This window comes from Xyrauchen texanus, chromosome 28, assembly GCF_025860055.1.
Source record: "Xyrauchen texanus isolate HMW12.3.18 chromosome 28, RBS_HiC_50CHRs, whole genome shotgun sequence".
NCBI lineage: Eukaryota > Metazoa > Chordata > Actinopteri > Cypriniformes > Catostomidae > Xyrauchen > Xyrauchen texanus.
The window spans coordinates 29,953,088-29,974,233 of record NC_068303.1 but is presented as its reverse complement, the minus strand read 5'-3'; the positions used below and the strand labels follow the sequence as shown (position 1 = coordinate 29,974,233).

General features: G+C 37.4%; 2 protein-coding genes across 4 annotated transcripts in view; one reads left to right on the top strand and one right to left on the bottom strand.

The window, feature by feature from the left end:
* The window catches only part of LOC127621601 (angiopoietin-related protein 1-like), a 31,105-nt gene extending 13,947 nt beyond the window's left edge, over positions 1-17,158 (top strand). The window contains exons 2-5 of the mRNA XM_052095269.1: positions 2,628-3,513; positions 7,308-7,501; positions 12,518-12,788; positions 13,161-17,158. Coding sequence (XP_051951229.1) covers positions 2,724-3,513; positions 7,308-7,501; positions 12,518-12,788; positions 13,161-13,348 — 1,443 coding nt within the window. The 5' untranslated portion in view covers positions 2,628-2,723 and the 3' untranslated portion in view covers positions 13,349-17,158. The remainder of the gene's footprint in view (positions 1-2,627; positions 3,514-7,307; positions 7,502-12,517; positions 12,789-13,160) is intronic.
* Positions 1-21,146, bottom strand: part of LOC127621600 (ras-specific guanine nucleotide-releasing factor RalGPS2-like) — a 171,547-nt gene that overhangs the window by 48,195 nt on the left and 102,206 nt on the right. The window lies entirely within an intron of this gene.

Sequence of the window (21,146 nt, the reverse complement as noted above, 5' to 3'; positions counted from 1 at the left end):
AGAGCAGAATGACAACACTGTTTTTCACTAGTCACGGGTTGAGTACTGAGGCAATAAAATGGTAAATAAGTGCCTTAGAGTAAGGCATACATTCATATCTTGTATGAGTAGTCCATGGCCAATCATATTTAAAATTGTTTTTCCTGGGATATTTAGAAAAATGACAGCTTGGAATCCAGTTGTCTTTGTTGGATGCACAGTTAGAGATAATTAAGTTGAGCAGCTCGGCTTTGTGAATAAGAGAGCAAGAGAAGAAGTGATGTAAATAAAGACAGATACAGCTCCACAAAAACAGACAAATCAACAGGCTTCTGAACTCTGAGATCTTCTGTTCCCATGAAGTCAGGTTTAGGGCCAGATGTCATGCTTGGCAGGGCGGCTAAAATAATTATTGATATGCAACCAACTTTCCTTGCTCGAGTCCAGAGCATTTCTACAACTTTGCCTTCCAATTCTCAATTTATAATCTCCTCACACCACACAGCATGCTGCTCATAGTCTGTAGCCTAGAGTGTCTGATTGACCCACAGTGTATGATTAGTTAGGCCCTGATTAAGCTGTGTTGTTTATAAACACAGGTTCCCCTTAGCTTACGGACTCCATTAAGTTAAACTCAAACAGCAAAGCCTTCAGCAAGTATAAAGTTACTAAGGAATTATGGAGGAAATGACAGGAAAATAAAATCTCCATAAAACCTATCAACCTCTTCTATGGAGTTTATTAATAGGTGTATAAAAGAGTGGCTGAAGCATACTACACTTCAAAACTCCAGAAATTCAAGGCACCATTTTTGGCCTCGGTTGCAATACTGGCGGACCCACTGGAGAAACTTACTCTTAGTTCCTGCAAGAAGTCTAAAATAATCTAAGGACTGTCAACAGTTTCTTCAGTAACCACATCAAAAGGGAGAGGCTTTGCGGGAGTTGACACAATATATCTTGAAGCTCCTTGAGGATTGAAATAGGATATGTAAACAGGGTGTCTGAAGATCTTCAGAGGGTTCCACTGGTGTGACAGCTGAAGAACCCCTAATGGTGCCTTGAGTATCTAACAGTTTACAGTATAAATCACTTAATGAGATACTAAGTCTGTTTCGGCAAACTGGTTTAATCCCTTAAACGGCATCAGAAAATCATCCTTCTCTCTTACAGAATGCTGCTATCTGCAAAAACCATGGAATAACCTATTTTCTTAACTGCATGTAAATGTAGTCAGTGTTTGAAGGAGTATATTTCATGCTTCGTTTTTGGAGCCAAATTCACATTTACATATTTTATTACTGTTTTCTCTTAGGCTATATAGATTGTGTCAAATGTGTTATTTTTGGTTTCACTTCAACACAGATGGCAAAGTTGCTGAGTGAAAAATGTGTGTCTGTATAAACAGGGAGGGGCACCTAAGCTAGCGAGTCTGGGTGTTGATGAAAAGCAGAACTCAGCGTGGACGGAAAGGTGATACTGTGATTAGAGGAGGCTAACGCAGCTCCTGGAGAGGGAACTGCTATGACAAATACTGCAGCCATGCTGGGGTACTCAATATTGGGAGCATTCTAAATAGTGAACTCTGGAGTGAGATACACAGCAGCAGGGGTGGTTCTAGGGTCAGTAGATATTTGGAGCTTAGCCCAGACCTCTGTGGATATGTACAGTACTGGGCCATACTTTGATAAAATATCAAAATATAATACACTTTATAATAAAAGTGTAAATGCTACATGTGTGAGGTGTCATTTTAGTAAATCTTTAAAACAGCATAAATAAAACACTATTTTGTCCCTTTTGCTGATGAAGGGGGTAGTGCAATATACTGTAAAGCAGGAGGTATAAAGGCAGGAGAAGGGTTGTGGTCCAAAATGAGATGGGCTTGTGTTTAAAATGCCATAGTGGCTACATCAGGGGAGAGGTGATGGGTTGTTAGCAGAGGATTGGAAGCATCTGGACATGAACATAATGTGTGTGTGAGTGTATTTGTTTTAGGTGTCTAAGATGAGAACGAGTAGCAGACTAGGTGGCAAAGTTTGTGCAACATGTTAACTGTTGATACACATTTTCATTTGAAAACTGCCAAAAAATTCAATAACTAATTTGATATAGCCCGCAGACTCCAAACAACCCTTAAAAACACAATCATGTTCTTCATCAGTTGAAACCTAGTCTGTCCACATATATCTCTGTCTAGCACCCTATTATTTTCACCCCTTTCAGTCTCAGTCTCCATTAGCTATGTTTATATTTCGGTCCATGACTCACACATCTTCTACCTGCCATAACGGATTACAGGGGCTCAGCTAAAAACACATAGATTAGCACAAAATTAAAGCAAACATACATATTGCCTCTTTTCGCTCTAGCTCCAATCTGTCCTTTAATGTTCTTTCTCTATTACTCACTCCCCATCCATAACCATCAGAAATCTGGATTCCTTGTCATAGTGGCCCCCTGGCTTAGTAAACACAGGACTTTATGTAATGGCTCTTACCATGCTGGATCACTTCTAAATGACCATTCTTAGGTGAAGAGTGAGGAAGTCTTGGAGATTTTTGAGACTTTGAGAACTTATTGTTGAATTTATAAATTTGAATATTTCTGTGCACAGTTGCTAAATGAAGGCTGTTTGTGTTCTTACAGATAAAGCACTGGATTTACTACTATCTGGAGGTAAAGAAAGACAATCAGTACAGGAAGAAATCCAAAAGTAGGGAAAGGTGGATTAAAGAAGCAACCATGAGAGGCATAACATGGAGCATGGGCATGATGCTCTGCCTCTCCATCTGCGTTTTCTGCAAAAGTTATTCAGGAAATGAACTTCTGCAATCACGGCAACGACGGGCACCTTCCGACGACCCCAAAAAGTGTGCTTACACTTTCTTGGTACCTCAGCAAAAGATCACTGGTCCGATCTGCGCTTCTGCCACTGGGCCTCAGCCGGACAAGGAACGGGTGACCCGTATGGACATTGCTGACATGCGGGAGATCCTTTCAAAGCAGCGGAGGGAGATTGAGGTGCTGCAACTGGTGGCGGATGTGGACGGGAACTTGGTAAATGAAATGAAGCTTTTGCGCAAAGAGTCCCGTAACATGAATTCCCGGGTGACACAGCTCTACATGCAGTTGCTTCATGAGATCATCCGCAAGAGGGACAACTCCCTGGAACTGGCACAGTTGGAGAACCGTGTGCTGAACGTCACCTCTGAGATGCTCCGCTTGGCCTCCCGCTACAAAGAGATGGAGTTGCGTTTCGCAGGCCTTGCTGCCACTGTCAACAACCAATCGGTGCTCATTGCTGCACTGGAAGAACGCTGTCTCCGTGGATATGGGCGTCAAGATTTGCCGGCAGTGCCGCCGTTGGTGCAGGTGGTGCCAGAGAGCATTCCTGCCAACAACAACCGCTTCACCAATGAGATTCAGAGAGACAACAACAACCAAGCTTTTCCAAGGGGAACACGGATGGATGCCCCAACGCCTGACACATTGGGAATCCCACCCCCTCCCCAGGGCACCCTCACCTCAGATGGTAAGTGTCAAGGAAGCGAGAGATAGGATGACTTCAAATATAGCAGAGATTTAGAATTATGCAGTGTAAAATTTGGGAGATGAGAGTATGATTCTGGCTTGTCATGTACCAATCCAACTCCCCCTCTATCTTCCCTTTCCCCTTATATGTCTATATTATAAAAAAAAATTAAAATAATAATCTCACCAACTGCAGTGCCACTAATTTCAGTGTTCTCTGCTAGTGATATGTTTCTAAAGAGTGCAACATAGGTCAGACAGTATAGCAGAGCAGCAGTGTAGCTGATCCCCCTAAACCATAAACACAGCGAGAACAGCTTGTGCAGTGTTGTAATGCCAAAAGTTGCTGAGACAAATCCCAGAATCCTCTGTTCTGTTCCTATGGAATCCTCTCTGGCAGCCCTGGAAAACTAAAAAATGCGCTCACAGATGCTCACATGCAAACATGCACCCACACAATGCTCCCAGAGAAATATAAAGAACATTAAAGATGGTCAGCCAGAAAAGAGTGAAGGAGAAACTGGTGTTATTAGCTGGACAGGGCTTCCATATCTAATTTCTTCATAACCAAAGCAAAACACATCTATCCAGTGAGAAGAATAGTTACACAATAGATACAGCAATACAAAAACATAAAAATCTAAAAGATACAAGATGTCCTCTTTAACCACTTGCCTAGCAATCCTCAAAAACCCTTTTCCCAGTCTCCAGAAAAATGGGGAAAGCTGTTGCCTGACAATCGTAGTGGTACACATCAGACAGACAATGAGAGAAAATGAGTGGCTCTATAAGTATGCACAAGTAGAACCCATTAATTACACTTTATATATCATTATTGATGACTATTAATAGATATTAAAAGAGCACAAATAGAAAAAGAAATGTCTATGCAATTGTTGCATTAATTTTTACAGCACTTCGACCATAGTTTCAAAGGGACACACAATGCTAAGCAAGGGTATGCTCTGCTCCTTGTATACAGCATTTCAACCTCCATCTTAACAGGCAGATTGTGGTTACACATCGTCACATTTCCGTGGATCTGCATGCATTTTATTCTGTCTGCTATTCAGGTTAGTCTGAGTTTGTTCTGCTTCCACTGGAAAGTTGTTCTCTCTATTTTTTTTTCTGCTGTTCTTAGCAGCAAGGTCAACATTCATGCTGTAATTTTCCAGACAACATACCTGCTAGACAGATTTTACAGCCATGTAACTCTCAATTAAAGACAAAACCATGTAACAAAACTTTACTGCACACACAGAGGACTGAATATGACCATGACAACAGGGAGGAAAGAATGGAGAGGGGGATGATGTGCATATATGTATTAGTGCTGCACACAGTGAGAGTCGGATACTTGGAAGAATGTAATCAATCTTGAAACTTAGAGGCGAGCGCATCTAATCAGCTGCACGTTCGACTGTCTTGTTACACAACGCTAGATAGCTTTTTGCTTCTTTTTTTTTTTAAAGTTACCAACACAAGGACAGCAGCTATGTTCAAAAATCTAGTGAGATTCCTAACTGTATACTATCTACATAGGCAGCTACCTTCTAAGGTCATGGAGACTGATTTTAAATGCTCTTTATGGGCATTATGTGCATAGCGTAAGAATGCACATGGGAGTCTTGACATCCTCTCAAGAGTCGATACTAATAGAGTCTAATGTTTGAATGTTGAAAAGAGAAAAATAAAATAAAACTCTTTTCTAGTGATCATTTTCGATACTGAAAAAATGCAAGTATATTTATAATTAACATTTGCCTCAGCTCTGTCCACCGTGGATGAAAATTGTTTGCAGCAACTAATTCTGGATTGTCTTATCCTGCAAATATGCATGCAGTGCTGCTTTAGACTTTGGCCAAACAAGAACATTTACAAGGCAGTATAAATTTGCTGCCTGTTTCTTTACAGCCCGTGCCTGTACCTTTCAACTGCAGTATGATGATTAAAAATGCTGCCTAGGTGGCTGCTCACTTTTTAACAGAGAACTTACCAATAGCTTGAGAGAAAAAAGAAATGCAGGCTATCACCTCATGACTTAACCTCCATAAGAACAATGGATAAATTCTCAAATGTTGACCGTATGAGTAGATTATGACCCAAAACCTTGCAAGCCAAACATGTGGCATGTGTCTGTGTGAGATGATGGTTTTGGACTACAGCCTTCATTGTAAAGTCCTGAGTAGATATAAATATCTGATCCACTTCAACTCTCCAAACACAAATCTCCAGTACTGGCTTTCTTCCATTGCCTTTCTCACTCACATACCCACACTTCACAATAAACAATCTCAACTGCTTATCCAGCAGATCTACAGTTTCAAACAAAGACTTAAACAATGATCAAATCTATGAGCGTCTCAGAAACTGGCTCCATAGTTTGGACGAGTCCAGTCTCTCATGTGGCCGATGCAACCCAATAGGATCTGAGTCGCTCATGACTGACCACTAATGACAGTTCATTGAAGCCCACTTTACCCAAAACACAGAGAATTACAACCACAGCTGACCGAAGCAAAACACTCTTCTAACCTCTGGGGTTTTATAGCAGTGCTTTAAATGTAACAGGACAAAAAAAAAAAAAAAAACATTTTGCTGATGAAGATGATAATTTCTACAAAAATACGCTTTTCATGGAGTGGTTTCGGATATATCCAAGATTCAGGTCTGTTTCAGGGTCCTCTTGGACTCAAGCAGAGAAAATGCTCACTCCACCACTTTGCAAACGCTTGCTGCTCTAAGCTATCCGGCACAGTGCCTGTCTGTGTGAGCTCAAAGGCTGTCATTCCTGGACCGGCGGTCAGGGCAACACTGGAACCTGACTTTATGTCAGTGAGAGCTACGGAAGAACTTACTCTTAGCACAGGAAACCTCCTCTCATACAACACACTAACCATACCACCCAAAGGGCCTCTGGCAGAGGGAAATCTCTCTCTCTCTTTCTCCCCCTCTGGCTCACCCCTACATGACTGATAATGATTTTAGCTTAAGCTCAAGGTAAAGAGGAAAAAGAAACATGAGCGGAAAATAACCAAAGGAAGAGGGAGTCACACAAGAACTAAGCTGGTGTCTGGGCATGGAAACTTCATCAGGACAGAGCAAGATATTTATTATTCAGCCAAATTTGACTGCTGGGACATTGAGATCTTGTAGAGAAGTAATGAGGGCAGAGACGACCAGTCCAGATCTACAGGGAGAGATTTCAGTTAATAGAACTGTGTCTCTCAATGGTGAGGAAAATTCCCTAAACCCCTTAAAGACCAGAAATAGGGTAATCTGGGACATTTTTGCACTTTCAAATGACTGTGATTGTCATTCAAACACTTCAGACCAAGAAATTGGACTTCAATCACATGAAAAATATAGAATATGGCTGGAGACTTGCTTGTGATTAATTTTGAAATGTACATATGAGAGTTTAGGTGTCACACATTACTCAATGTCCCAGATTATCTCAAATCATCCAATTAAGTGCCTAGTTTTATCAAGTATTACTAAATCCAGCTTAGTGGTTGAAGATCAACTGCCATAATGCACAACCTGTCTAGACATGATGACAAGGCAAGGCATATAAAGTCTCAAAAATCTTAAAGTTGTAAACTTTACAAATGTGCAAATTTGCGTTTAATTTGTGGAAACAAATTCAGATTCCCCCAGTTGTGTAGCAATAAAGTAAATTTTCTCAGGAAACTCTAGGTTTGAATGGCTGAGCATTTAGGGGATTAGTCTTTTATCAATTTAACTTTTGTGATCCTCAGAAACTCAGTTAATATTCTCCTCAATCTTTCTCAGGGCCATTCAGAGACTGTTTCCAGGTGCGGCAGGCAGGGCACACTACCAGTGGGATGTATCTGTTGAAGGCAGAAGGCAGTGATGGACTGATTCAGGCCTGGTGCGAGCATAAATTAGACAATGGAGGCTGGACTGTTTTTCAGCGAAGGAAAGATGGTTCCGTCAACTTCTTTAGGAACTGGGAAAACTACAAGGTAAGGGCCAAAATCAAACACATATCACACCCACAGCACAATGAAGACCAACTACAATGAAAACAAAGGCAAAAAATGATCCTCCAGTCAGTCTAAATTATCTGATAAGAAGCTGAGAAATAGGGCAACATCTGGAGACAGTGTGCATTTACATAAATGGGTGATTCTCGCGAAATTAGACATATGAGGTGTCATGAAACATTTTGATGATAAAAGTAAATGCTATCAAAATAATTAGGATACAGTTATAAACATCTCTTCATGTACTATTTTGCACATGATTTCAAATGACATCATAAAAACCAATTTTGTTGTTTTTTCCACATTTAAGGGGAAATGTTTCATTACCGCAAAGCGTCCATGACTGGATTTGTGTTCTTTGAGATGGAAATATTTATAATTAAAAAATATAAAAAATAAAAAGCTTCAGTGCATGTTATACTATAAACATTTACAGTAAAGAAACATGTGGTATTTGGTGATCAATGTTAAATGTAGTGACAATAATAAGGAATATAAATGTGTCCAAGACCAATTTTCTCATCCTCCGCAACAATTTTCAATCATTGTTTAAGTCCTCAAGGAACTAACATTTTCAAGAAATTTTGTTGGAAGGGACGTAATTGACTGTGACACTCAAGATGGCTAACAGGTAAGCAGTTCTTATTTTTTCTCTCCAAATAAAACTTAAAATTTTGTTTGTCATATTACCTACACGACTTTCTAGTTCTCATTACTGAAACATGAGTTTGTGAAGTTTTAAAAAATTTTGCCATTTTAATTTTTTGATTACTATATACCCCGTTATGGTCTAAATATAAAAAGAGAGGGAACGTTTAGCTAACCCTCATTTAGCTTCCACTGTTAGTAAGAATGTTTAAGGTCGCTCATCCTCCGCAACACCATTATCATTCACCGCAACAATTGAAGGCCTGTTATGGTGGAGATATTCAATGTTTCGGTAATGAGAAACAGACTTCTGAAGGAGGGACGTGCACTACAACTCTTGCTCATTTCAATATAACTTGATATTTGCCTTAAACACTTCTTGAACAGATTGCGTAAACAAAATAGCTATTACAAGCCCCCCAGCAGGGGTCACTAATTTTTCATTTTTATGACGTGCTTCCACAAAAAGCAGTATGAATGCAGTATAGGCCACCTACTATAAATTTTACTCTGAAACAATGTATTTCTATGTCTTTTTCAAGAAATGTTACATTCAAGATGACTATTGTGTATTTTGTTACAGGCAAGCATCAGTTGAAAAGAAAAGGGCATCAGCAAAAGACAGGCTGGCAAAGCATAGGGAAAAAATATACAGCAATGCAGTGTTACTTGAGGAGTACAGAAGAAAGGAGAGAGAGAGGTCAGGGGACAGGGTGATAATAGGGAAAAAATAGAGATGCACCGATTGCAATTTTCTTGGCCGATTCCGATTTTTTGGAAGTGTGACCTGCAAATACCGATTTTTTTCCAATTTTCTTTCTAAGAACTATTATTGACCGCATGTACAAACAAAATCTACCTTTCTTCAATGCAACATTTTATTTTCATAATAAAATAAATTATTAAACATTACAATTTCCCCCAAACTGTTTACAGGATCTTCTCTCACTTAAACAACTCTCAAAATAAAGTGCTCTGTGACTAGAAAGAGGTAGAAATAACAATTAACTGCAAATGAGTTGCTTTATATAACAGATGTCATTTTCCACTTTTTATAAATGGACCTTTTTCTCTTTATTACTCGTCTAACAAAACAATTATTTAGGTTTATGACCTCAACCTGGCAACCTACAACCCATCTGCGCTGTTGATATCTGCGCAGGCAGTAGACGCGGGATGTTAAATCAAGCATCACTGGTAGATGGGAGGAGAAGAAGAAATTTTATTTCATTTCCCGAAGCCATATCGACAATGCCCACGCCTTTTGCAACGTGTGTCGCACTGATTTTAATATCGGACACGGTGGGAAAATTACGTTACTCAGCACTTTAAATCACAACGGCACAATTTCTATAGTATTTAGCCTGCCACTGCCATCCAGCACCCCACTTCCCCTCTCCCGGATTTGTGTACCCAAATGTTGACAGATAACAACAGGCTGCGTGTGTTACATGACACGAGATCAAACAACTCGGGCAACACGACATCAGAAAATAACCTCCAACTCTGTATCGAGGAAATGTATCAGATTTCTGATCCCTCTGTCCTCAACTATGGAGAACAGCTGGTCATCCAGGGCCACGAATTCCATCATTTTCCTCGTAATTGCTTTGGTCTTTTCAGCTGCTCATACCAAGGAATGATAAGAGAGGCTGCTGACTTGTGACTGGCTCTGAGCTCTGGCTAGCTTTAGCCGCTTTCACTTTTTTTTTTTTTTTTTTAAATGGGCATTTTCAGCTGGGTAATGGTGTTTTAAATGTCTAATTAGGTTTGTTGTTCTGAAAGTTATTGTGGTGGTTCCCCCACGGTTTACTTTGGCCTTACAATTATTACAAATTGCGAACTTTATGTATTCTTCACTCACAGTGAAGATCTTCCACGGCAATTACATTTTTACGTGCGGCTGTGACGTTATTGCCTGTGCCGCTGACAACAAAACGGACCGGGTTGTAATTGTAAAGACGTGAGGCTGACCGGCCGGTCACCGATCCGGCCGAGCATGCGGAAAATCGGCTAATTCCGGTCCCTGGCCGGTCGATCGGTGCATCTCTAGAAAAATATAACTTGGATTCATTGGTTTGACCAACACTTGCACTCACTCCCACATAGACACACGCACAGAAACATAAGTACACACACAGACATGCATGTGCGTACACACACACACACGAAAACGTGAAGGCTGACATAATTGTACAGTATATATTGTATACACACACACACTCTCTTTCACACACATCACATACAGACATGCCCATGTGTGTGCGTACACACACACACACACACACACACACACACACTCATGTACATACACACTGATGCTGACATGCAAACGTGAAGGCTGACATAATTGTACAGTATACACTACATTTTACATACACACACTCTCTTTCACACACATCACTCACAAAAGCATGCACACACAAACACAATTAAACAATTTTTATCATAGTCCAAAGTTTGTATTTATGTCCGTGCTTACTGCATTTCACCTTTCATTCATTTTTCCTTTTCCAGGTATCGGAAACGTAAAGAAAATGGTAAAATTAAGACTACTCAGGACCTCACAAGTAGACAGCATGAGAGAAAAAAAATACAAATTATAATATTTATACTAATGGTTGTATATTTGTTAGTACTACAGTGTAGGCTACATGACATGATTCTTTATGAGCATAACATTGTAACTTATATACACAACACTTGTTAACACAAGGCATGGTACTGTGAGGATTACGATAAATGAGAAAATGAAACTGTTTATGAAATAAATATTCTTTTAAAAATTGTATGCGTTTTAATATGTAAAATAAGGTTAGGCATCAAACCCCTGTCAACAGTTGATGTGTGAGCTAAATCTCATTTCCGAAACATTGATCCTCATTACCGAAATGGCATTTTCATTACCGCAACGTATCTTTTTTTACAAATTAAGTAATAATTAGATAATCATGTTTTGTTTTAAAATGTATATACATATTAAACAACACTACTTATTTAAGGTCTGCTACATAACAAATGTGTATGTTATCTTTTAGTAAAACAATTAAATAAAAGAAATTGTAAATCATCACGTATGTTTCGGTAATGAGAGAAAATAAGGAAATTACAAAAAATAATAAATATGAAAAAGTAATCTCTCCAGAGTTTTACATAGCTTTGAGCATGAGTAATAAGAGTCTACTTTAACATTAGCCAAAAATACACATTTTTAATCATATATTTAATGTAATGTCATGTTATGGTAATGATAATTTTTATGGACTTCATCTAAAAATTTAAATAATTATATAGGAAATATTTTTTAAATCTTCTAAAAATAATGGTTATAGTAAGTTCAGACCTTAATCTTATATGTGCAAAAAATGTGGCTTTAAGGGCATTTTAAAAATTCTGATGCTGGACACCTTCTAAATCTGGATTTCGTGAGAATCACCCAAATGCTCTGAATAACGTGTGTGTTTGTGTGTGTATGAGTGAAATTATGAAAGAGATTGAATGTGTGATGAGGTTCCAAGACCCACACAGTTATTTTTGACTGGAATTTATCAATATTTTGTTCTGTCCCCTTTGATTGATTTATTTATATAAATTTGATTTTGTTTGGTTGTTTTTCTTTTTGGCGGGGTGAGGGTGTAAATTGTACTTTCATGTTACTGTACGTTATCTGTCATTTGTGTCAGCGCTGCCCTCTTGGGCCAGGTCCCTCTTGTAAAAGAGGCTTTATCTCAATTAGTTTTTATCCTGGTTAAATAAAGTTTACTATTACTACTACTATTTACTAGCTCATACAAAAATAAATACTAGAATAGAGATTAAGAACTAGAAAATAGAGACTAATGAACAGGCAAAGACACTTCATCTTCAGAAACCAAGAACTAAAGTTATAATATATTGGAGGTCTGTACACCCAAAGCACATTATTCATTCCTTTTCCAAAACCAATGGCCTGAATATCCCCCTTGTACACTTCTGAAATCAGTGGAAAAATCCAGTTATGCCTCCATAAAAGTAGCTCTCACGTTCCCTGCAAAATCTTGGGACCCTTGGGAGTGTGACTTCACTGTTTTACTCAAAGTTGAGCGTGTACACTTGCCAGATGAGTGGATTGGAAGTCAAAGTAAAAGGTGTGCAACATACATGTCTTCAAATTATCTTTGTGAATCACTTCACACAGTTGGATGAAATGTACATAAACCACAAAACACACTCTAGACTTAGATGAAACTCTCATTGGTCTAGCTAATATCCAACTATTTCCATTGGAAAAAAGATCAAACTCCTCTATTACACACAGTCTGCCTATATTACAGTCTCTCTCAGTCTCTCCTCCTTTTTCTTCCACAGAAAGGCTTTGGAAACATAGATGGAGAGCACTGGCTGGGATTGGAGAACATTTATAACCTGGCCAAGCAGGGGGATTACAAATTGCTGGTGGAGTTGGAGGACTGGGTGGGGAAGAAGGTGTACGCTGAGTACAGCAGTTTTCATCTGGAACCTGAGAGCGAGGCCTTTAGGCTAAGACTGGGCACATACCAGGGCAATGCTGGAGACTCGCTCACCAGCCACAACGGAAAACCCTTCACAACACTAGACCGGGATAAAGATGCCTTCACAGGTGTGGCATTAACACAAGAAAACTTAAACTGTCTCCATAGCTATTAATGTCATACTACAGATTTTGTTCCAAATACAGGTTCGATTGACCATAAAGTTTGTTCTGTTTGATAAGTATGAAAGCCATCTTTTGAACTTGGGGACACACCAAGGAACATATAACATGAACCGGTGAACAGTTTGTGTAGTGCAGACTTTGATCAAACGAACCAAGTGTGAAAACAATATAAAGTGCTTCTAAAATGTCAAGCTCTGTCATTAGAAGTATAGTTTGAAAGAGATGTATTATACTGGATAATTGGTGCATTATATTCCCTTTCTTCTTTCCCTGGCATTCTCTTTCTTTCCACACTCATTCTTTCTCTGTCTGCAGGCAACTGTGCTCATTTCCACAAAGGCGGTTGGTGGTACAATGCATGCGGTCAAACAAATCTGAACGGTGTGTGGTACTCCGGTGGTGTGTATCGCAGCAAGTTCCAGGATGGAATCTTCTGGGCTGAGTATGGAGGAGGGTTCTACTCGCTCAAATCGGTCCGTATGATGATCAGGCCAATAGATTGATGCCACAACCTTCTACGAGTCTAAATTCAAACCAAATGAGTCTAAATTTCTTGAATGTACTCATAATTCACTTCAGCACTTATTTATAATAACACGTTCATGTTTATGAGGACTGAAAAGTATAGCAAAGTACAGTCATCATTGGTACAGCACACAATACTGATACAAATTACTAAAGTCTACTTGTGGTGGAGTGGAAGATCCTGGGAAAAAAACTTGACTCCTCATTGCAAACCCTTCATCCTCACTGCAGTCCCATTTCTTCTGACTCATTCTCATAGCTTGGACAGATGACATCAAAGTCTCAAAGGCTTTTAATCAAAGATCTTCACAACCAGATTCAAAACTCCTTTGCCATACACTCTTTACTGATATGTATCTTTAACAATAAGGACTGGCACTGGACCTTACTGTTCGCAAGCACCGATGGCTTTCAGGTGTGATGTTGGTCTGTAAATATACTTCATGTTTGTACTTGTGTTTTTAATTTAAGGACTCACCTCCAATCCACCCTTATTCATTTGTTATTTATACACAAGTGATTTGTATTTATGACAGCTATAATCCTCCAATCATCTATCTAATCCTCGATTATAATGTGATATGCTTTTGTGATGTATACATTTACCCAAAGGGACAATATTTCAACTAAGGGTGTTTATTTTGGTCATTTTGACAACTCGAGTACTGGACGGATATATCACCCAAGTACTCTAGATGGAGTGAGTTCTCTTTGTGCTATTTTTTATTGTTGGTATACCTACATTTCCAGTCAAAAGTCTGGACACACTTGACTAAATTTATATTGCTCAAGATCTTAAAAACATTTGATCTAAAAGCAACCTCTTCAAACAAGTGGACCCGCCGGCGGGTCCATCAGGGGCGCAATATCGCAAAAATACCCAGCATACATTAGTCAGAGATATGTGGTATTGTTTAAAAGCTTAGAATCTGGACTTTTCGTAGATAACAAACACTTCTGCATTTATGTCACTTAAAATAACTAAAGAAGGCCTAAAACATCGGTGTAACAAATAAGTGCTATCTAGTGGTCATGTGAAGTATGAATATGAATATAAAAGTCTTTCAAATAGCACTTAAATAGACAAAATCATATCTGATATAAATGAAAGCTCTCATTCTCAGGAATGCAACTGTTTCTGTTGCCCTAATACCACAGTTAGAACGATTTTCAAAAGAATTACAAAGTGAAATATAATCTCTTTAACACATCAAAAACAAACAAAATCTCTTTATATCTGCTCTTACCTTAGGCGGTTATCTTCAAAATGAGCCATTTATACTTGTCTATAAATTTGCTTGTGTGAATAATCCAATGTTATATCTTAGATGTCCAGAATAAAATATGCGGTCGAGCTGGAACAGCATGCCAAAAAAAATCTAAATATATGTTAAAGGCTATTGATGATAAAATGGTATATATCATCTCCAAGGGGTGCTTTCTAATAAAACTTAGATTAAATTGAGCTTCTTGTCCACTCAGATGCCAAGTTATTTGATGAAACAGTGGGGTGGTGCATGAACTGAAAATGAGTGTCTATGGACGAGCACATCTGTGAGGGCTAAAATGTGTCAAGAGCGCCACCTAAATTTTAAATATTCATATTGTGATGGAAGGTGATAGAGGAAAATACTTTTTTCTAGTTCTTGCTGCCATATAGTGGAATTTATTTCAGAAAAATTAGACCGATTTTTTTACAATTAGTTCACAGAATGTGTGAATGGTGAGCTTTTACATTTGAGTGTGAAAAACTGCAGATGGCAGCCCAAAAATGCCCCAGAGTTGAAGAGGTAAAATGCTTGAGTCTTGTAGACAAATATGAAATCTCACTATGCATGAAATTCTTTTTAAAACTAAAAAGTTATGATAACACTTTTAAACAAGGCTGTATGTCTTAAAATGTGTTAATTACATTAGTAAACATGAAACTAACCACAAACTACACTTTCACAGCACTTATTAATATTGGTTAATGTTCGTTTCAACATATACTAGTACATCTTTTACATTAAAAGTTGTTAAGAATTATTAAACCAACATTAACTAACAATGAACAATTATAAATAAATAAAATCAACATTAACCAAGAATAATAAATGCTGTAAAAATATTGTTCATTGTTAGTTCATGATACCTTATGCATTTACTAATGATAACTAATATATAACCTTATTGTAGTGTTATCAATGTTGTTTAATTATTATTATCATTTTATTTTAATAAAAAAAATTTTTTGGACTTGATGGTAAAGGAGGCAGGATACATGTGTGCAGCATACATGAGAACTCCAATACTGTTTAAAAGCATCTCAGGTGGATACCTCCAGTTAACTGAGAGAATGATCAGAATGTGCAGAGCTGTAAACAAGGCAAAAAGTCCATACTCCCATTTGTGTTAGTTGATGACATTACTATTATTAGAAAATGTGGAAAACAGTGATAATAAAGAATAAATAAACTTTTGACTGGTAGTGTATATACTATGTTTTTTTGCATTATGTCTTGCTGTTTTTCCAGAGTCTCATGGCATGAACATCATGTTTTTAGACGACAAGATAAAAATAGTTCACATTTTAAAAACGTGTCTCAAGACCTTGTATTCTATTCTATTCTATTCTATTCTATTCTATTCAGTCTAACCATTTCTTAACGCAAGACCATGTCCTGTGTGTACAGTCTTTAATCTGCTCCACACACTGTCGAGCTCTGTGACTGAATGAAAATCACCCTGTATGGTGTTGACACTGACACAAATTGCTGGCCCCCACTAACAAAATTTCACTGTGAAATAGGGCTGAAACGATTAGTCTAAAATATCAATAAAAAATTGTAGACAAAAATTTTCGCATTCGAGTAGTCTTTACATCATTTAACGTAACATGAGATCACATTAAACTGATTATTAAACTAAATGACGTGCGAGAGTAGCTCTCGACTGATTGAGGAGAGTAAAAATTACACAGCTCACAGTCCATATGCACTCTAAACTTTCCAAACAGCTTCAGCTTATGTAGATAGTATGAGAGAATAATACAAAATAAGTAAATACAGAAGCATTCTTGTTGAGGAATAAGCAAAGCCGGAGCTCTTTAAAGGAAAAACCCCAGCGTTACATCTTAAGTGCTGTTATATTTAATGTGTTATAGATTTATTAAAGTTCAAATAATATGGAAGCAGATCACGTAAATAACTACAAACTCCAAAAAAAATTATCTGTGCAGTCAGAACCTCTTCTATTTTGCAACTTCTGAGGTGCGCTAATGTCCCTATCTAAGGGGGAGAGATTGAAACTGCATTCGGCTGATCTGCAGCTAGACTATAACATGATGGCTAGCGACTTATTGCATCATAATGTGTGTCACTGTGCATTTCTTATCGTGAAGAAAATGCCAATATGCAGCTTTATTAATAAGAGAGATTTGGGTTTTTTGTGAGTCAAATATGGATTGAAATTAACAGAAAGGTGAGTGAGGGTAGTCTTCACCCAATGCTACAAAATACATGTTTGATTATATTTTGTTTTGGCTTGTTTTACAATATACATATCTAAAACTCCTTTAAAACAACATTTTCTTTAGCAGCTATACTAGAGAAGAAAAACTTGTTATCTAGGAATGTTGAATATAATTTTTCAAATATAAATATTTGAAAATATCTTAAAACCCTTTAAAATAAAGATGCATTCACATGAGAAGCATCATATAAGATATTTATACTTGCTTTTGGAGAATAGATCTTGACTATAAGTATATTTTGTCTTTACTGCACTCACAGAAGTATTACAAAGTGATAAAATACACTTATATTTGTCTCTTAAAAAAGTCTAAATATCTTATATGTTGCTTCTTAATTAAATGTATCTTGTTTTAAGTATTTTTAGACAATATTAAATGGAAAACAAGACAAACACTTGATAACATTAGGATTTTTTGCAGTGAATTTCTTTACTGAATTAAACTTAATAAAAAGTATTTTTTCCCCTTTTAAAGACGATGTTGTCCTCGTTATTGTTATTAAGCACGTTTAATACAACCTTTTAAGTTGGGACACAAGCTGAATAATCGGTTAAGAACTAATGATTAATCGTTGCAATAATCGCTGAATAGTCGAATAATCGTTCCAGTAATCGTTAGATTAATCGATTATTTAAAATAATCGTACGATGCAGCCCTACTGTGAAACATTTCAGATTACATTTCATTTTAAATAAGCAATGTGTTTTTGTGATCAAACACTGTTGTCACGTTTAAAAACAGAAAAAAAAATCAATTCTTTGAAACAATGCAGAATTTATGCTCAGGCATGTCTTCTCTTAGGACAAATACACACAGCATAAACACATTCCTCTCTGTAAATGCTGATGTACAGTACTCCAGTGGCAGGGGCTGAATACACTTTTACCCACTAATGCCAAATGTAATTTTGGTATAAAACAAAATGAAATTATTTTAAATGCTCTTTGAATCCATTGATAGCACTGCTCCAACACTAAATAATAATTAAAAAAAAAAAAACACAGCCTTAAAGTCTGTGAACATCATTTCCAATTTTTCACACAGCATATTCAGAGTCACAGCTGGCCTTTCAATTAAGCAATTGATTTTTCTGCAATATGAGCAGAGAGAGAGAGAGACTGAGAGAGAGAGAGAGAGAGAGAGAGAGAGAGAGAGAGAGAGAGAGAGAGAGAGAGAGAGAGAGAGAGAGTGTGTGTGTGAGTGAGAGAGAGTGTTTTAGACTGAAAGAAACAGAGATTTCATGTTAAAAGTATGCAGACATGTGAAAGTGGGAGGACTGCACTGGGATACAGTACATTGAGACAATGAAAACCACATTTCTGCTGTCCAGTCACGAATGGAGGCAAGAGGGAGAGACTGAGACGGGAGAGGGAGTGAGAGAGAGAGAGAGAGAGAGAGAGAGAGAGAGAGAGAGAGAGAGAGAGAGAGACAAAAGAGCAAGACATTCCTTCCATATAAAGTGCTTGGGTTACTTCTCCACAAAAGTTTATTTCATAAAAGTTATTCCTCCCTGTTCCTGGATCCCCCAGTGGGACTATATTTCAGAACGTCCTCAATCACTCAGGACAAACGAACACACACACACGAACACACACACACACACACACACACACACACACACACACACACACACACACACGAACACACACGGAAAATACATTTGCAGATTAAATCCTGTGAATGGTCTGCACACGTTCTATTTCCCATCTGTTTCCCAGCACGCATCTCTGATATTGATCACAAGCTTTCACACCCTCCCATATGTGGCACGAGAGTAAATACTGACAAAAAGCCAACAAGCTGTAATCCTTTTCTTTTTACTCCTACAAGCCTTTTTTGGATAGAGAGTGACGTCCACTAAAATCATCGGCAGTAAAGGTAGTAAATGTAAGTCTTGGCACTAACTCATGTCCCAGAATTCAACAATCTTGTAGGTGAATCCAGCACTGATGGCAGCGATCATAATAGCAGCACTAACTAATAGGCGTGTCCATATTTGCTTTGACAAAAACTGGATTTGATTACAATTTTTTTACTAACTGATGCAATGCATCCTAAAAATCTCGTCACAACCAGTGTTAAAGTGATAGTTCACCCAAAAATGAAACTTCTCTCATATTTTACTCTCATATTTCTTTCTTGTGCTGAACACAAATGAAGACATTTAGAAGAATAATTCAGCTCTGTAGGTCCATACAATGCAAGTAAACGGGTACCAAAAATGTTGAAGCTCCAAAAGGCACATAAAGGAAGCATATAATTAATCCATATGACTCCAGTGGTGTAATCCATGTCTTCAGAAGAGATATAATAGATATGGGTAAGAAACAGATCAATATTTCAGTCCTTCTTTATTATAAATTCTCCTCCTTGCCAAATAGGTGGCAATATGCATGAAGAATACAAACCGCCAAAAATAAAAGAATGTGAATGTGGGGATTGATCTTAAAAAAAAAGGACTGAACTATCCCTTTAATCTCACCAACAAAGTTACTGACTAAAATGTTTGTTGAAGTTAAAGACAAAAGGAGCTGAACATGTGCCAACACCGGTTATAAATTCTACTAAAAGATACATTTCACTGAAAACATCCTATATTTGTAAGATTAATCAGTTATATCTACAACATAAAGGTAATATTACAACTTAAATCTGCACCAAATATTAAGTGAATGTACAGGTGAGCTTAACTTAATAAGTGGTAAGAAAGCTTAATTTGCACTATGAACACACTGTTTCCTTAAAAACACTAGACAATTTGTGTTACGTGTAGAAAGGTGAGGAATACACAACAAAGTAACTTTTAAAAAATAGCTAATACATCCGTACAGTATATATTTATTATATATTCTAATTTCAGAGGCTAAGATTTTCAGGACAGTTTTCACTTATTTCGACTTTTGAAGTTTAAATAGTTGTAAGAAGTTCAGACGTTTTTTTCCAAAGTATTTGAATATTTGGTTTAAGTTGTGTCTTTTACCGTTTGATAAATGTATTTGTCATTTTGCACATAATTGGCAATTATCTGCCATTTCAGTAGAGTAAAACTGTCTAAAATGAATGAATATGACATAAAATATTGACAAAATATGAAGTTCAATTTCATCAAAAGACAAAAGTGGGAAAATGAACACTGGTCGCAACGGTGGTTTGATTCTGTTATTTTGGTACGATTCGCAATTTTACAACTAAAAAGGTCAGGAATTTTATTTTGGATAAGAAATGTATGTGCAATACATTGACCATTACAATAGTTTAGTAGTAATATATAGTTTCTCCTATTATTATTATTATTTAATTCATTAATTGATGTATTGAATTTTCCTTGTCTGATCAATGCATTGCAAATTACTAATCAAAAGTCTTCTACAGCAGTCATTTCCAGTGGTAATTAAATAGATTTAGATTTTGCTTTGTTAAACAAATAAAACAAAAATTGTGTTGGTGAAAATTAAAAAAAGGGCTTATTATGATGTCAAAATAACACTAAAATGACAACAACAATAAAATGTGTGTGTGTGTGTGTGTGTGTGTGTGTGTGTGTGTATGTGTGTGTGTGTGTATGTATATATATATATATATATATATATATATATATATATATATATATATATATATATATATATATATATATACACACACACACACACACACACACACACACACTTACCTAAAGGATTATTAGGAACACCTGTTCAATTTCTCATTAATGCAATTATCTAATCAACCAATCACATGGCAGTTGCTTCAATGCATTTAGGGGTGTGGTCCTGGTCAAGACAATCTCCTGAACTCCAAACTGAATGTCAGAATGGGAAAGAAAGGTGATTTAAGCAATTTTGAGCGTGGCATGTTTGTTGGTGCCAGACGGGCCGGTCTGAGTATTTCACAATCTGCTCAGTTACTGGGATTTTCACGCACAACCATTTCTAGGGTTTACAAAGAATGGTATGAAAAGGAAAAACATCCAGTATGCGGCAGTCCTGTGGGCTGAAAATGCCTTGTTGATGCTAGAGGTCAGAGGAGAATGGGCCGACTGATTCAAGCTGATAGAAGAGCAACTTTGCCTGAAATAACCACTCGTTACAACCGAGGTATGCAGCAAAGCATTTGTGAAGCCACAACACGCACAACCTTGAGGCGGATGGGCTACAACAGCAGAAGACCCCACCGGCTACCACTCATCTCCACTACAAATAGGAAAAAGAGGCTACAATTTGCAAGAGCTCACCAAAATTGGACAGTTGAAGACTGGAAAAATG